The sequence below is a fragment of the Haematobia irritans genome, chromosome 5, assembly GCF_050003625.1.
Source record: "Haematobia irritans isolate KBUSLIRL chromosome 5, ASM5000362v1, whole genome shotgun sequence".
Taxonomy (NCBI): domain Eukaryota; kingdom Metazoa; phylum Arthropoda; class Insecta; order Diptera; family Muscidae; genus Haematobia; species Haematobia irritans.
Window position 1 is genome coordinate 48,103,454 of NC_134401.1, and position 16,785 is coordinate 48,120,238.

The following is a 16,785-nucleotide window of genomic DNA, read 5'->3' on the forward strand; positions in this document are numbered from 1 at the left end:
TGGATATCATCGAATTCGCTGCCTAGCTGACGCGACTAAAGTATTTTCAGTTTGCGACTTTTGTTACTTTTTCTACATTTACGACGCGTATGTGACGTTTATAACTTTGCGACAGTCGCAAACCTTAAAAAGTTTGATACAGACCATCTCTGGTGGTGGTAGTACATGATTTTTAACAACCATGCCAAAAGTGGTCCATATCAGTCCATAATCATTTATAGCGCCCATATAAACCGATCTCGAGATTTGGTTTTGGAGCCTCTTGGAGGAGCAAATTTCATCCGAGTGAGTTCAAATTTGTGGATGACAGTCTTTCATAGAAGTTTCTATCCATGGTGGAGGGTACATAAGATTCGGCCTGGCCGAACTTACGGTCGTATATACTTGTTATACCCTGCGCCACACTGTCGAACAGGGTATTATAAGTTAGTGCATATGTTTGTAACACCCAGAATGAGACGAGATAGACACATGGTGTCTTTGGCAATAATGCTCAGGGTGGTTCCCTGAGTCGATATAACCATGTCCGTCTTTCCGTCCGTCTGTCTGTGAACACATTTTTGTGATCAAAGTCTAGGTCGCAATTTAAGTCCAGTCGCCTTCAAATTTGGCACATGTTCCTAATTTGGGTCAGAATAGAACCCTATTGATTTTGGAAGAAATCGGTTAAGATTTAGATATAGCTCCCATATATATCTTTCGCCCGATATGCACTAATCTGGACCCAGCAGCCAGAGTTTTATACCGATTTGCTTGAAATTTTGTACAAACATAACACTTAGTCGTATAGTCAAGTGTGCAACTTGATTGAAATCGGTTCAGATTTAGATATAGCTCCCATATATATCTTTCGCCCGATATGGATTTATATGGCCGCAGAAGCCAGATTTTTGGCTGAATTTGGTTGAAATTTTGCACTAGAAGTACAATTAGTTGTATAGTCAAGTGTGCAAAATTTGATTGAAATCGGTTCAAATTTAGATATACCTCCCATATATATCTTTCGCCCGATATGGACCAATATAGTCTTAAAAGCCGGAGTTTTGGCCCAATTTGGTTGAAATTTTGCACAGGGAGTAGATTTAGCATCGTTGCTATGCGTGCCAAATTTGGTTGAAATCAATGCAGATTTAGATATAGCTCCCATATATATCTTTCGCCCGATATGCACTTATATGGACCCAGAAGCCAGAGTTTTATCCCGATTAGCTTGAAATTTTGCACAAGGTGTACAATTGGTAGTATAGTCATGTGTGCCAAATTTGATTGAAATCGGTTAAGATTTAGATATAGCTCCTATATATAGCTTTCGGCCGATTTACACTCATATGACCACGGAGGCCAATTTTTTTGCTTCGATTTAGTTGAAATTTTGCACAGGGAGTAGAATTAGCATTGTTGCTATGTGTGCCAAATTTGGTTGAAATCGGTTCAGATTTAGATATAGCTCCAATATATAGCTTTCGGCCGATTTACACTCATATGACCACAGAGGCCAATTTCTTGCTCCGATTTAGTTGAAATTTTGCACAGGGAGTAGTATTAGCATTGTAGCTATGCGTGTCAAATTTGGTTAAAATCGGTTCAGATTTAGATATACCTCCCGTATATAACTTTCGACCGACTTACACTCATATGACCACAGAGGCCAATTTTTAACTCCGATTTAGTTGAAATTTTGCACAGGGAGTAGAATTAGCATTGTTGCTATGCGTGCCAAATTTGGTTGAAATCGGTTCAGATTTAGATATAGCTCCCATATATATGTTTTTCTGATTTCGACAAAAATGGTCAAAATACCAACATTTTCCTTGTAAAATCGCCACTGCTTAGTCGAAAAGTTGTAAAAATTACTCTAATTTTCCTATACTTCTAATACATATATATCGAGCGATAAAGCATAAATAAACTTTTGCGAAGTTTCCTTAAAATTGCTTCAGATTTAAATGTTTCCCATATTTTTTTTATTAATATTGTGTTCCACCCTAGTGCATTAGCCGACTTAAATTTTGAGTGTATAGATTTTGTAGAAGTCTATCAAATTCTGTCCAGATCGAGTGATATTTAAATGTATGTATTTGGGACAAACTTTTATATATAGTCCCCAACACATTTGACGGATGTGATATGGTATCGAAAATTTAGATCTACAAAGTGGTGGGTATAATATAGTCGGCCCCGCCCGACTTTAGACTTTCCTTACTTGTTATACCCACCACCATAGAATGGTGACGGGGGTATAATAAGTTTGTCATTCCGTTTGTAACACATCGAAATATCGATTTCCGACTATATAAAGTATATATATTCTTGATCAGGGAGAAATTCCAAGACGATATAACAATGTCCGTCTGTCCGTCTGTCTGTCTGTCTGTTGTAATCACGCTACAGTCTTCAGTACTGAAGCAATCGTGCTGAAATTTTGCACAAACTCGTCTTTTGTCTGCAGGCAGGTCAAGTTCGAAGATGGGCTATATCGGTCCAGGTTTTGATATAGTCCCCGTATAAACCGACTTCCCGATTTGGGGTCTTGGGCTTACAGAAATCGAAGTTTTTATCCAATTTGCCTGAAATTTGAAATCTAGAGGTATTTTATGACCATAAATAGGTGTGCCAAAAATGGTGAGTATCGGTCCATATTTTGGTATAGCCCCCATATGGACCGATCTCCCGATTTTACTTCTTGGGCTTATAGAAACCGCAGTTTTTATTCAATTTACTTGAAATTGGAAATCTAGAGGTATTGTAGGACCACAAATACGTGTGCCAAAAATTGTGAGTATCGGTCCATGTTTTGGTATGGTCCCCATATAAAACGACCTCCTGATTTGGGGTCTTGGGCTTATAGAAACCGTAGTTTTTATCAAGTTTGTCTGAAATTGGAAATCTAGAGGTATTTTGGGACCATAAAGAGGTGTGCCGAAAATGGTGAGTATCGGTCCATATTTTGGTATAGCCCCCATATAGAGATTTCCCGATTTTACTTCTTGGGCTTCTAGAATCCGAAGTTTTTATCCTATTTGCCTGAAATTGGAAATCTAGAGGTATTTTCGGGTCATAAAGAGGTGTGCCGAAAACGGTGAGTATCGGTCCAAATTTTAGTATAACCCCCATAAGAACGATCTCCCGCTTTAACTCCTTGGGTTTCTAGAAACCTTAGTTTTTATCTGATTTGCCCGAAATTGTAAATATTCTGGTATTTTAGACTCACAAAAAACGTGTATCGGATTAAGTTTTTATCGGTCCGACTTCACTTCTTGAGAGTGTAGAAGCAGCACTGATCATGAAAACTGCTTGAAACTCAATGTAAAATTTCCAGATTTTACTTCTACAGATTTAAGATTTCAAATCAAGACGTCATTTTATAATTTTCTTGCACACTTACAAGAGATGTTAATGATTCCTCTAAAACTCAAACAAAAATGGTTCTTATAAATCCAGAATCTGATATAGTCCTCATAGGTGAAATCTTTAAATTTATCTTCGGGAAGTGTACTCAAGCCCTCCTGAAATTTCAAAGGAAACCCTAATATTTGGTTCATGGTGGTGGGTATTTAAGATTCGGCCCGGCCGAACTTAGTGCTGTTTATACTTGTTTTTTAATTAAACTCGGAAGCAAATGTTTTTAGTGGCTTGCAATGAATAATTGTGCTATCAAAAAAGCAAATATCATTTAGCTGTCTTTTCTAATTTGACAGAACTTTGTGAGCCTTAAAGAAATCATATTCGATGTTTTTCATATATTTTTATTGAGGTTTTTTATTCGTAATTTGTACGATATATTCATTCATTATTTTATAAAATATACTACAAAAGATATAGACTTAAATTATGACAAATATGAGAGAAAGAAATTCTTTAAATCTACGAAATGTCTGTGTGAATTAGTTTTAGAGAAAATCGGAAAGTTCTAAAAAAAAACTACTAATGTAAAAAGTCGATAATGAAGTGTTGAAAAGTAAAAGGAGAGTAGCGAGAGAAAAAAGTAATGAACAATTTATAAAAAGTTTTGAGGTAAAATGGATTTGAAATTCATTAAAAGAATTTCCAAAGGGAATGGTTTTAAATATGCCACATTTGTTAACTTTAAATAATCATAAACTTATATTGTATAAATATTTAATATTAAAAAAAATTAACTAGATTATCGTCTAGTGCAGTTGTAGCCTTATTTCAATAAAAGAAAAATCTAATTTGTTCTATTAATTCATGTTCATGTCCATATTCATAATCCATAGAAAATACCAAAACATTACCGTGGGATTTTTGCCGATGTAATTATTAATAACGGTAGCCACTGCCATCATTCTCACCATTTTGACCACCCGCTCCAAAACCATTTGAACCTTGTTGATCATAGTTATAACCATTATTGCCACCGCCGCCGCTACCATTGCCATTGCCGCCACCATTACCATTTCCATTACGATAACCACCACCATTGCCACGACCGCCATTTCCATTGCGACCTCCACCTCCATTGCCATTGGGACGCCCACTGCTGTAACCTTGGCCATTATTGTTTTGACCACCTCCATTACGTCTACCACCATTCTGACCATTTGGTGTGCCACTTGAATAACCATTTGAACCTAAATCTTGACCACTGCTTCCCTGGCCATTACCATTAGAGTAGCCGCCACCGCCATTGTCGCCACCTGGACGTCCACTAGAGTAGCCATTTTCTCCTAGGTCTTGACCAGTACCTGGACCGCCAGCACCACCAGCACCCCCATCTCCACCATTCTGTTCATATTCATAACCATCAGCTCCGTCTGAACCGCCAGCGCCTGCACCACCTTGGCCTCCTTCATTAGCTTCACCTTCATAACGTATCTGAGGACGATAACCTTCTTGGTCAGCTTCATATTCAACGATCTGTTAAGAGTATAATAAATGAACAGATTAGAATTGTTAACATTTATTTTTTTTCTGTCATATTAGTACAATTATTTGTTTATTTCATTTGGTTCCTACACAATAAGACTCCAGGTCCTATAATTTACAATACAGGCATTAGCACTCATACGAACAGATTAATATTAAAACAATTTTAATGACAATAAATTAAACTAAGACGAAGTATATAAAATTGTAAAATTATTATTGTTGTAATATTATTGTTTTATTTTTTTTTTAATTTTTGCATTATTTTAATTGTTTTTATTATTATTCGAGGAACATGTTAATAACCGCTAAACTCGCTTTCTTTTATTTTTTATCGTATGCCGGTTGTTAAGTAAATCCCTACATGCACCTAGAGCGAAATATTCGTCTGCATATTAATAATATAGCTTTTTTGATGGATCCAATTAGAATTTCCCCATTAGCAAAAATAGCCATATATGTTATTTCTTATAGATAGCAAACATTCCGCTCGGGTTTAAACATTTCGTTTACCGATAATACTATTTTGCATGTATTTTTTATATGTTTACATTTAAAATTAAATTTTAAATTTTATAATAAGGGAATTTTTCGGTAAAGCCTGGTATGTAGTTCTTGCGAAAATGCCTGTTACCTGTCAATAACGCAATTTTTCCATCTTCACCATCTTTCTTATTGGAGAAAATGTATGTTAAGTACTCGATAACAGCGTTCCCAATTTGCTTGAATTGTGATGACAGTGATTATTAAGCTTGGTATATACCTTTAAAGGATAATCCATTGCCGAAAACCTTTTTGATGTTTGGTCGAAAGTGGCATTGAGCCCAGGACCCTCTGTATACAAGGCGGATAAGCTAACGATTGCACCACGGTTTCCAATCGTGCCAAAAGTAATTTACCAAAATTTAAAGAAAATTTTACCAAAAATCTACCAATTAAAAAAAAATTAATTTTGAAGTTGTTGATCACATTGTGCTTAGTATAAAAATTTTGTTTTTGAAATGATTTATATTGAATTTATACAAAAATGTTCAAAATTTTATTTTTATAGAAAATTTTTGCAGAATTTTATTTCTATAGAATTTTTTTTGGAAAATTTTATATATATATATAGAAAATTTTGTCAAAATTTTATTTCTATTGGAACTTTTTGCAAAATTTGAGTTCTATAGAAAGTTTTTGTAAAATATTATTTTATATAAAATTTTTGCAAAATTTTATTTCTATAGAAAATTTTGTCAATAATTTTATTTCGATAGAAATTTTGTTGTAATTTTTTTATATAGAAAATTTTGTCAAAATTTTATTTCTATAGGAACTTTTTGCAAAATTTTACCTAATTTATTCTGATAATTGATTGATAGTTTTGCTGCAATTAGAGGATGTTTATGAGGAATGTGGTAGTTCCGAAACAGCTGTCCATCCAACCATCTTGCAGTCTACAGGGCTTTGCCCAAATAAATTTGACAAATATATTTTTCCTCTCTTGATTAAGCTACTCTTGTAGTTTAGTCAACGCAATGGTTTTAAGATGAAATCAAGACAACAAATATGACTAACTTTTGGTTAAGCTTTTCTTATAGTTTAGTCAACAAAATGGTTTTAAAGCTGAGATCAAAACAACAAATATGATTGAAGTACAAACCAACAATAAAAAACCAAAGAAAAATTTTATTTAGGTAGAAAATTTTGTCGAAATTTTATTTCTATAAAAATTTTTTTGAAAAAATAAACCCAGCCAACTGCATTCAAATCGATGATTTGACAGTGGCATAGGAAAATAGATATGTTTGTTTCGAATTTATTTCGGCATAAGCCGGCTATCATACAAAACCTTTTTTCGGAAAGTTCAAGTGTGGTTCATTGTTGGGTTTAATGAACTGGCTGAATTTATTCTGATAATCCAACCATCTTGCAGTCTATAGGGCTTTGCCCAAATAAATTTGACAAACATTCTTTTCCTCTGTTGGCTACATTTGTAGTTTAGTCAATGTATGGTTTTAAGCTGAAATAAAAAACAACAACAAAATTTTATTTCTATAGAAAATTTTTGCAAAATTTTATTTCTATAGAAATATTTGCAAAAATTTTAATTCTATAGAAAATTTTGTCAAAATGTTGTTTCTATAGAAAATTGAAGTACATCTTAATTGAGTAAAAGATTTATGGGAAAATTTAACTATTACCCGGGAGCCACCGTGGTGCAATGGTTAGCATGCCCGCCTTGCATACACAAGGTCGTGGGTTCGATTTCTGCTTCGACCGAACACCAAAAAGTTTTTCAGCGGTGGATTATCCCACCTCAGTAATGCTGGTGACATTTCTGAGGGTTTCAAAGCTTCTTTAAGTGGTTTCACTGCAATGTGGAACGCCGTTCGGACTCGGCTATAAAAAGGAGGTCCCTTGTCATTGAGCTTAACATGGAATCGGGCAGCACTCAGTGATAAGAGAGAAGTTCACCAATGTGGTATCACAATGGACTGAATAGTCTAAGTGAGCCTGATACATCGGGCTGCCACCTAACCTACCCGTGTAGAAATTGAGAGATCTAATCATGTCTAATAATATCAAAGTATATATAATTATATCTGCTCAGATATGGTTGTAGATATAAATAGATCTACGGAGATATGTTATGTATAGTGATTAGATCTGATTCAAGATCTCATTATATATGTAGATAAAATTATATATAATTAGATATATTAACATCTAATTATATTAAATAAGATATAATTAGATGTGGGCCAAATTTGAGATCTGGTCAGATCTAATTCCTTTAGAATTAGATCAGATCAGATATTATCATTTTTCGGATCTGACCAGATCTGCCTACATATACTGTCATATCTAATCAGATATGGCAGGAGATCTAATAATATCTGACACGGGTAGCGAAAATTGAATTCAATTCTACTTTTTTTATAGATTTCCATAATGTGTTGTTAATACTCAGAGAAGGAATATGATCTCCTAGAGGCTACGCAAGCCAAATCTGGGTATGGGAACTATACCTAAAAGTGATCCGTTATGGTCCATTTGCAACACTATCCGACCTACATAAATAACACCTAATTGTGCCAAGATTCAAATCGATAGCTTGTTTCGTTCAGAAGTTAGCATGATTTCAACAGACGGACGGACATCGCTAGATCGACTCAGAATTTCCCCACGATCGCGAATTTATATACGTAATGGGGTCTTAACAGGTTGGCTGATAAGTCCCCGGTCTGACACATAGATGGCGTCGATAGTAAGTCAATTAGTTTGTGAGATAGAGCGTCTTTTGTGAAGCAACTTTTGTTATTGTAAAAAAAATGGAAAAAAAGGAATTTCGTGTTTTGATAAAATACTGTTTTCTGAAGGGGAAAAATACGGTGGAAGCAAAAACTTGGCTTGATAATGAGTTTCCGGACTCTGCCCCAGGGAAATCAACAATAATTGATTGATATGTAAAATTCAAGCGAGGTGAAATGAGCACGGAGGATGGTGAACGCAATGGACGCCCGAAAGAGGTGGTTACCGACGAAAACATAAAAAAATCCACAAAATTATTTTGAATGACCGTAAAATGAAGTTGATCGAGATAGCAGAGGCCTTAAAGATATCAAAGGAACGTGTTGGTCATATCATTCATCAATATTTGGATATGCGGAAGCTCTGTGCAAAATGGGTGCCGCGCGAGCTCACATTTGACCACAAAAACAACAACGTGTTGATGATTCTGAGCGGTGTGTGCAGCTGTTAACTCGTAATACACCCGAGTTTTTCCGTCGATATGTGACAATGGATGAAACATGGCTCCATCACTAAACTCCTGAGTCCAATCGACAGTCGGCTGAGTGGACAGCGACCGGTGAACCGTCTCCGAAGCGTGGAAAGACTCAAAAGTCCGCTGGCAAAGTAATGGCCTCTGTTTTTTGGGATGCGCATGGAATAATTTTTATCGATTATCTTGAGAAGGGAAAACCCATCAACAGTGACTATTATATGGCGTTATTGGAGCGTTTGAAGGTCGAAATCGCGGCAAAACGGTCCCATATGAAGAAGAAAAAAGTGTTGTTCCACCAAGACAACGCACCGTGCCACAAGTCATTGAGAACGATGGCTAAAAATTCATGAATTGCGCTTCGAATTGCTTCCCCAACCACCGTATTCTCCAGATCTGGCCCCAGCGACTTTTTCTTGTTCTCAGACCTCAAAAGGATGCTCGCAGGGAAAAAATGTAGAGGTGATCGCCGAAACTGAGGTCTATTTTGAGGCAAAACCGAAGGAGTACTACCAAAATGGTATCAAAAAATTGGAAGGTCGTTATAATCGTTGTATCGCTCTTAAAGAGAACTATGTTGAATAATAAAAACGAATTTTGACAAAAAAATGTGTTTTTCTTTGTTAGACCGGGGACTTATCAGCCAACCTGTTAATGCTGTTCATTGATGGCTTGAAGAATTCAACGAAATCTAATTTGCGTAAATATTTGTTTATTTACAAACATAAACATAAGTGTTTTTATCATTTTGGTGGGAGTCGAACAAAACTTTTACGACTCCGACTCCATCAAAATCTGAAGACTACGACTCCACATCTCTGGTCAGTGTTCGAAATGGCTCCAAAGCTCTGACTCAGCACTTTTTTTAAAAGGGCTGTTCAGTTTTTTAGTTCTTGCTCTCGGAGCCCTATGAATAAAGTGCCAAAGTGAATGAGCGGCACTGAAAAATAGGCTCTTTTCGAGCTAATTTAAACGAAAAACTCCTGCTCACAAAACTCTTTCATATGTGACACAAAAAATATGTAGTAGAATGTGTGACATAAATTGAAATTGGTTATGCCATATGTGTATTTTTTTTAACTTGAAATACAAATGAAATGAATGGAGACGGGCAAACACGTTGTGAGTTCTGATTTGATTTTTTAATTGTGTTCGTATATAATTTGTATATAACCCTCTAAATATTAAACCACGATAGTAAGCCAGATTTAATGATTTCATTGATCGATTACATTTTTTGCAAACAACTTCACCAGTCTCTTCATTTAATTGAAAAATTTTCCACGGCGAATTATCAATATCAAATTTTGGTACGGCAAATTGCTCATTTGCGAAAATTTTTTGCAGGCAAAATTTCTGTTAATTTCCGTTATTTTAAAACTTTAGTAAATTTTAAATGTAACTGTCAATAACACATATTCCAACAACATCGAGAGTTGTTAAGGAGATGCCACAAATTCTTGATTGTTTTTTCAAACCATTTTCTTTCAATGGGTCTTAGTTGGTTCTATACTGGACTGATTACCGCCTTTCGGAACGCTCTACATTTATGCGTCCATATACACAATAATTTACTGACAGTTTATCGAAGGAATTTGTATGGTAACAGTAGATTTAGCGTTTACGTTAACTTTCATGAATATGGGTGTTATTTTGAATTTTGTTAAACTTTTTCACATACTTTCATAGTTTCTTGTTATCCTCACATTTGCATATTTTTATTTCCATTTGTTTCCCTAGAAAAATGTTTAAAATTTACAATTTGGCATCTCAGTTATGTATACAAAATTCAAAACAACCCTCATTTTACAGAACAGTTCTAGGAGTTTTTAAAAGGCCTGCTCATTTCATTGGCAGTTGTGAGCGGAGCTGTTATGTCGGCCCGCTCTTTTTGAAAAGCGCCGACCTTCATGTGTGCTCCGGGATTTTATGTTTTTTTCAGCTCATTTTGAGCAAAATTCAAACACTGTCTCTGGTATTAAGTATATGATTTGTAAGAAAGAGATCGACTAAAGCCGTTTGTTTTCTTTAAATAACGTTTTCTTACGTCAGCTTGTGTACGCCCAACAATGTGGTCTATAAATAGAATTTATTGATTGTATGCGTTGCTTGCAAGTTGATGGTCAGTGGTTAGTGTATGGTCCGCGGTAGTGTTACCGGAATTGGGTATTTTCCCCAAATTGGGTATACATTTTCGTTTCACATTCTGTAAAACGTGTATCACAAAAGTTTATACTTTTGTTCCAAACTAACTTGGCAAAAAGGCAGTGGTTGTTTTATTGGAGGAAAACATTATTTTTTTTTGTGTGGATAGACAAAATCTCGCAATAGATGGATACCGGGCTTAATTTATTTTTGCCAACGAAATTTTCATAAGATGCGTTTTACCAATTATTTACATTCCGATTCAATTAGAAATATAACCCGTATTATTGTTACTCCAACGAAATTTGCTTTACACTGAATAAAAAAAAAAAACATTTTCGAATGCCAGTTTCGCTAGCATAGAAGAACAATTCTCTCATACAAAGATTTTTCCATTGACTAAAAGTTGATCAACTTTTCATTGGAGGCTTTTTGTACTTACACTACGTTCGCACTAGACACGAGGATTTGACCGAAATCCTCCTAGATCTCAGTTGATTTGCAATAGGCAAATATCAGCTGGCTCGTAGAGGATTTCTACAAAACCTCTTTCAAAATCCCCTATACTGCCTTGTACAACTGTGGTTTTAGTACTAAAAATGCGCTTTTTGCAACCCTGCCCCAAATTTCCTTGTAGATGAATGTGTGTATGCGTATACACATACAGGTTTGTGTTTGTATTGATATATTTACAAACAGCTGTTAAATCCTCAAATCTACCAAATCTCGTTATTTTGCCAGTCCGAACACTTGAGATTTGTAAAGAGATTTTGGTTTTAACGTAGTATTAGTGCGAACGTAGTATTAGAGTTAGATGGTTCGGCTTTAAAATGGATACTTTTACAAAAACGAAAATTCCTTTGAACTGTGAACATTTTAATAAATCTAAAAATTCTTCAAAATATCTTCATTCTTTCGCGATCAACATGATTATGAAGGAGTTCGATATCACTTCCTTGACTTGGAATCAATACCTACATAATTTAAATATGGACAAAATCCTTGGAACTGAGCAATCCTTTTTTAGAGTAGAGGTGCATAACACGATTGTTTGCAAAATCCAAACAATATTGATGACGATATCTATATATAGAAAACATCGCAATATCTCAATTAGTTTTCAACAGTACTTTTGCCAAGGTTACGTTAGGTATGGTGGAAACCCCATATTTCAGGCTTACTTAGACTATTCAGTACATTGTGATACCACAGTGGTGAACTTCAATGAGTGCTGTCCGATTCTATGTTAAGCACAATGATACGGAACCACCTTATAATAGCCGTGTCCGAACCATTTAGAGAAACTTTGAAATACTCAACAAAATTCTCCAGCCTTACTGAGAGGGGATAATCCACCGCTGAAATACATTTTGGTGTTAGGTCGAAACTGGGTTTGAACCCGCGACTCTGTGTATGCAAGGCAGGCATGCTAACCATTGCATCACGGTGGCTCCAACTTTGCCTAGAAGTTCATAATGCAATAAATAGGAAACTGTCGATAACAATGTTCCATTGATGTCTATAGTTGCCATACTTTAAAATACAACTAGCGGATAAATATTACCCAAAAACTCTCTTATCACTCACATTTTTTTCGAAATTTCTAATTCCGAAGATACAAATCAATAGCGATACTTTCAAAGGTTATGGTTAGTTTAGATCATAACTATCTGCAATTAGTTGTCTACAATTTCTTACTTGCTTTCTTCCATCGGGCAGTAAGACATTATATTGGCCAGAGGTATAATCACCATCACGCATTTCCGAATGGCCAAACGATAAACCACTTGGAGCATCTTCAACCTGATAGCTAAACTCATATTTAGCTGGTTCCTATAAAATAGCGATTAAATCAAATGGATAGTGTAAGAACGAATTAATTGTACGATATATTGGCACTAAGCAGCGATAAGGAAGCGCTTTGTGGAAGCAAGTTTCTGTTGTTTGTTTTTTTTTCGTTTTTGAATCCCCAAGTGGCTGTGATATGTCTTAGTAGTGTAATAAAGTGAATCTAGTTGTAAGGAAAAGTACCCGTATTCATATGGTGTAAGCTACCCTGTGCAAGGTGTGATATCGATGTTGACCTAACGGTATTGCGCTGGGAAAGCAAGTAATGATTATTTTAGTTGTGTAATCAGGTTATTTCAGTAGGTTTCATCTTGGTAATTTTAATGTACGAGTATATAAGCGGAATATTGGGTATTAGGTTAGATTAGATTATAGTGGCATCCCTTTAGGTCAGGCTCACTTGGACATATTGTCCATTGTGATACCACTTTAATTAAAAAAGAATGGTATATTAAAAAGATTTCTATACTCACATTGCTGCCGTCATCACCACCGGATCCGCCACTACCCCCTTGTCCACCATTGCCACTTTGGGAATAATCATAACCATCATCACCACCTCCAGAGCCACCATTGTTTCCATTATCGCCTTGATTTGGAGGTAGATACTCTTGATTGGGTTGGCCGGCTCGACCGCCATCGGCACCACCACCACCACCTCCACCATTGCGTCCACGGCCTGTACCTGAAGCTGGAGGTCCATAACTGTCAGATGGACTTCCGCTACCTCCTTGATCGGGGGCACCATATGAAGAAGATGGTCTGCCACCGCCATTACCATTAGAACCAGCACCTGGAGCTCCATAGCTAGATGATGGTTTGCTACCACCACCATTACCATTAGAACCACCCGAACCAGGAGCACCATATGTGGATGAAGGTCGACTTCCGCCATTGCCATTGGAACCTCCAGCACCTGGAGCACCATATGATGAGGAAGGTCTACCACCACCATTTCCATTAGAACCGCCCGCTCCAGGAGCCCCATATGACGATGAAGGTCTACCACCGCCATTACCATTGGAACCTCCAGCACCAGGAGCACCATAAGAAGAAGATGGTCTACCACCGCCATTACCATTGGAACCGCTAGCACCAGGAGCTCCATAACTCGAAGAAGGTTTACCACCACCATTACCATTAGAACCCCCTGAACCAGGTGCTCCATATGTAGAAGAGGGCCGGCCCCCACCATTACCATTAGAACCTCCCGAACCTGGTGCTCCATAACTTGAAGAAGGTGAACCGAAACCATTTCCATTAGAACCACCACCATTACTGGGAGCACCATAGCTGGATGAAGGTCTACCACCGGCTCCACTTCCTCCATTGCCACCACCTGCACCAGGAGTTCCATAACTCGAAGAAGGTTTACTGGATCCACCATTACCTCCACCTAAGCCTGGTGCACCATAACTAGAAGATGGGGCTCCACCATTTCCTCCTCCCAAACCGGGAGCTCCATAGGAAGATGAAGGTCCCTGGCCAGAACCACCACTGCCGCCGCCCAAATCTGGGGCACCATAAGCATCCGAGGGTGCTAAAGGTGATCCATCTGAACTTCCACCGCCAGCCCCAGGAGCTCCATAACTATTCGATGGTGGTGGTAAATACGAATTGACAGGCGGTTCTGGTCTTGCCAGAACCGATGATATCACTAAAGCCACACACACTAATTTAAACATTGCACACAAGCCAGTATCCTGTATCTCCAATAATTTTTAACTCCCTCTTTGATTTTTTGGGGGAAGGTCTTTGGAGTTTCTTGTGGGGAAGAACACACAATAATTTATTCCACTTAAGTTCCTTTATTGCTGTCTGCGTGTGTGTGTTTCCCTTCTAATCTATTCAAGACCGTTGTAATGAAAATCTAAGCTCTAACTGATGTCCCCAACTCGAGGTGCTGAAATATTTATATGAAAATATCTTTCGCTTCAGAACGCCGGTCGTAGCACGGCACGAGTGCAATGCCACAACGAAATGTTACAGATTGGAACATCATCGACACCACCAATGCTGCGCCGTCATCATCAATGCCAATATAGATGAGGACAGCCGCCGCAGTTTCCACAATCCATCAGCATTTTGAAACCCGATGAGGCTGACTGTTGGCCGCCGTCTGTCCTATCGTACCTTGTACATCTCCACCCGACTATCAGTTCGCCTATTCCTCACAGCTAAGCCAAGCTGTCAGAAGCGAGAGGATATTTGAATTATGAATTTTTGAGCAATTCAATGACTGCGATTTAGAAGACAACGACAACAATGGCTCTGTGCAATGGAAACACCAAGTCATGTCTTTGACAACTACGTCACCTTAGATTAGTTCAACTAGAAGGACGGACAAATGAATAAAATCGCAATAACAACACTCAGTATCGGCAATCTCCACAACTCGTGCCACATGCTAAACACATTGTCTGCAAGACGGCAAGTCTTAGAAAATCTACTCGTAGTAGATTACATATGAACATGTATGGGCCATAGAGAAGAAGAAAACAAAAAGCCAAGATCAGAAGATCTATAGGGCATGTAAGCGCGCTTTATTTGGTTGCACAGCATATGTATGTAGACTTTACTAGATCGCTAATACTCTTGTTTTACAAAGATACCTATGCATCTTCATTGTCCATGGACAGTGGTTTGGTTTCATCTTTGTCAAGATTGACCATGGTTTGGTTGGCAAACACGCCTGGGTTACTAGGATTTATTTGTGGTTGTTCTTGTTTACATAGCTTTTTATAGCCGAACCAGGCTACTAACCCTTAATCAGCAACTGCGTATTCCTGATTTTTCTTTAAAAAAAAAAATAAGGAACAGTTTGCGTTAACCAAGTTAAACATATCCTTCAGGGAATATTCTAAAAAAATCCAGAGGATTTGAAGTTATTTTCGAAATTCATTTGGATTTCCATACGGACTTCATTTTTTTTGTGGCATTAATGACGGCTTTTTTTGTTTGAGGTTAAGGAAGGGTATAAGCCACATAACATACAAAAGGTTGCCATTCGTGCATATATGAGTATATGCACTCAAATAGATTATTTGACTTTGGCAAAGGAAAAGGAAAAGAGATATGATGCAAATTTGTTTAGGCAAAGCCGACTATCAAAAACCATTTTTCCGGAGGTTTAAGTGTAGTTCACTTTGGGTTTAGTGAATTACCCGAATTTATTCTGACAATTGTTTGATAGTTTTGCTGCGAGTAGAGGATGCTGATGAGGAATGTGGTAATTCCGAAACAGCTGTCCATCCAACCGTCTTGCAGTCTATAGAGCTTTGCCCAAATAAATTTGACAAGCATACTTTTCCTCTCCCATCAAAAAAAAAAGCGGCGCCAAAAAGGTAGTAAAAATGTTCTTTTTGGATGCGGAAGTGGTGCAAAATTTACGTAGAAGTGATGAATTTGTCATAGGACGGATGTCCATCATTTCAATTTGCATCACTTCTTAAGGTGTGATGCGAATCCAGTGTTTTGGATGTGAATTAAGAAATTTTGTAATATTTTGACGAATAAATAATTTTTAAATTTTTTTTATGATTTGTAATGCATTATAACGTTTGTGTGGAATGTTTGACATCAACTATTTTTAAAAATTCGCAATTTTTCTAGAAAGAATTTAGCATTCTTTTCGGCAAAATTTAAATAATTTGCACTATTTTATTAATTCTTAATCTGTTTTCAACCTATTTGGCACAATAAAATTTTAAATTTACCATTAAAAATATGAAAAAAGCGAGTAATAACAAGTATATACAGCAGTAAGTTCGGCTGGGCCGAATCTTAAATACCCACCACCATGAACCAAATATTAGGGTTTCCTTTGAAATTTTAGGAGGGCTTGAGGACTTGAGGACACTTCCCGAAGATAAATTTAAAGATTTCACGTATGAGGACTATATCAGATTCTGGATTTATAAGAACCATTTTTGTTTGAGTTTTAGAGGAATCATTAACATCTCTTGTAAGTGTGAAAGAAAATTATAAAGTAACGTCTTGATTTGAAATCTTAAGTCAGTAGATTTTCACCCGAGAAGTAAAATCTGGAAATTTTATATTGAGTTTCAAGCAATTTTCATGATCAGTGCGCCTTCTATACCCTCAAGAAGTGAAGTCGGTCTATATGGAGGCATTAC

At 36.8% G+C, this 16,785-nt stretch overlaps 1 protein-coding gene across 1 annotated transcript in view; it reads right to left on the minus strand.

The window, feature by feature from the left end:
- The window catches only part of resilin, a 35,412-nt gene extending 20,894 nt beyond the window's left edge, over nt 1-14,518 (minus strand). The window contains exons 1-3 of the mRNA XM_075309085.1: nt 13,123-14,518; nt 12,500-12,634; nt 4,290-4,878 (exon numbers count right to left, since the gene is read on the minus strand). Of these exons, the coding sequence (XP_075165200.1) occupies nt 4,290-4,878; nt 12,500-12,634; nt 13,123-14,334 (1,936 nt within the window). The 5' untranslated portion in view covers nt 14,335-14,518. The remainder of the gene's footprint in view (nt 1-4,289; nt 4,879-12,499; nt 12,635-13,122) is intronic.
- Between the last annotated feature and the right edge of the window lie 2,267 nt (nt 14,519-16,785).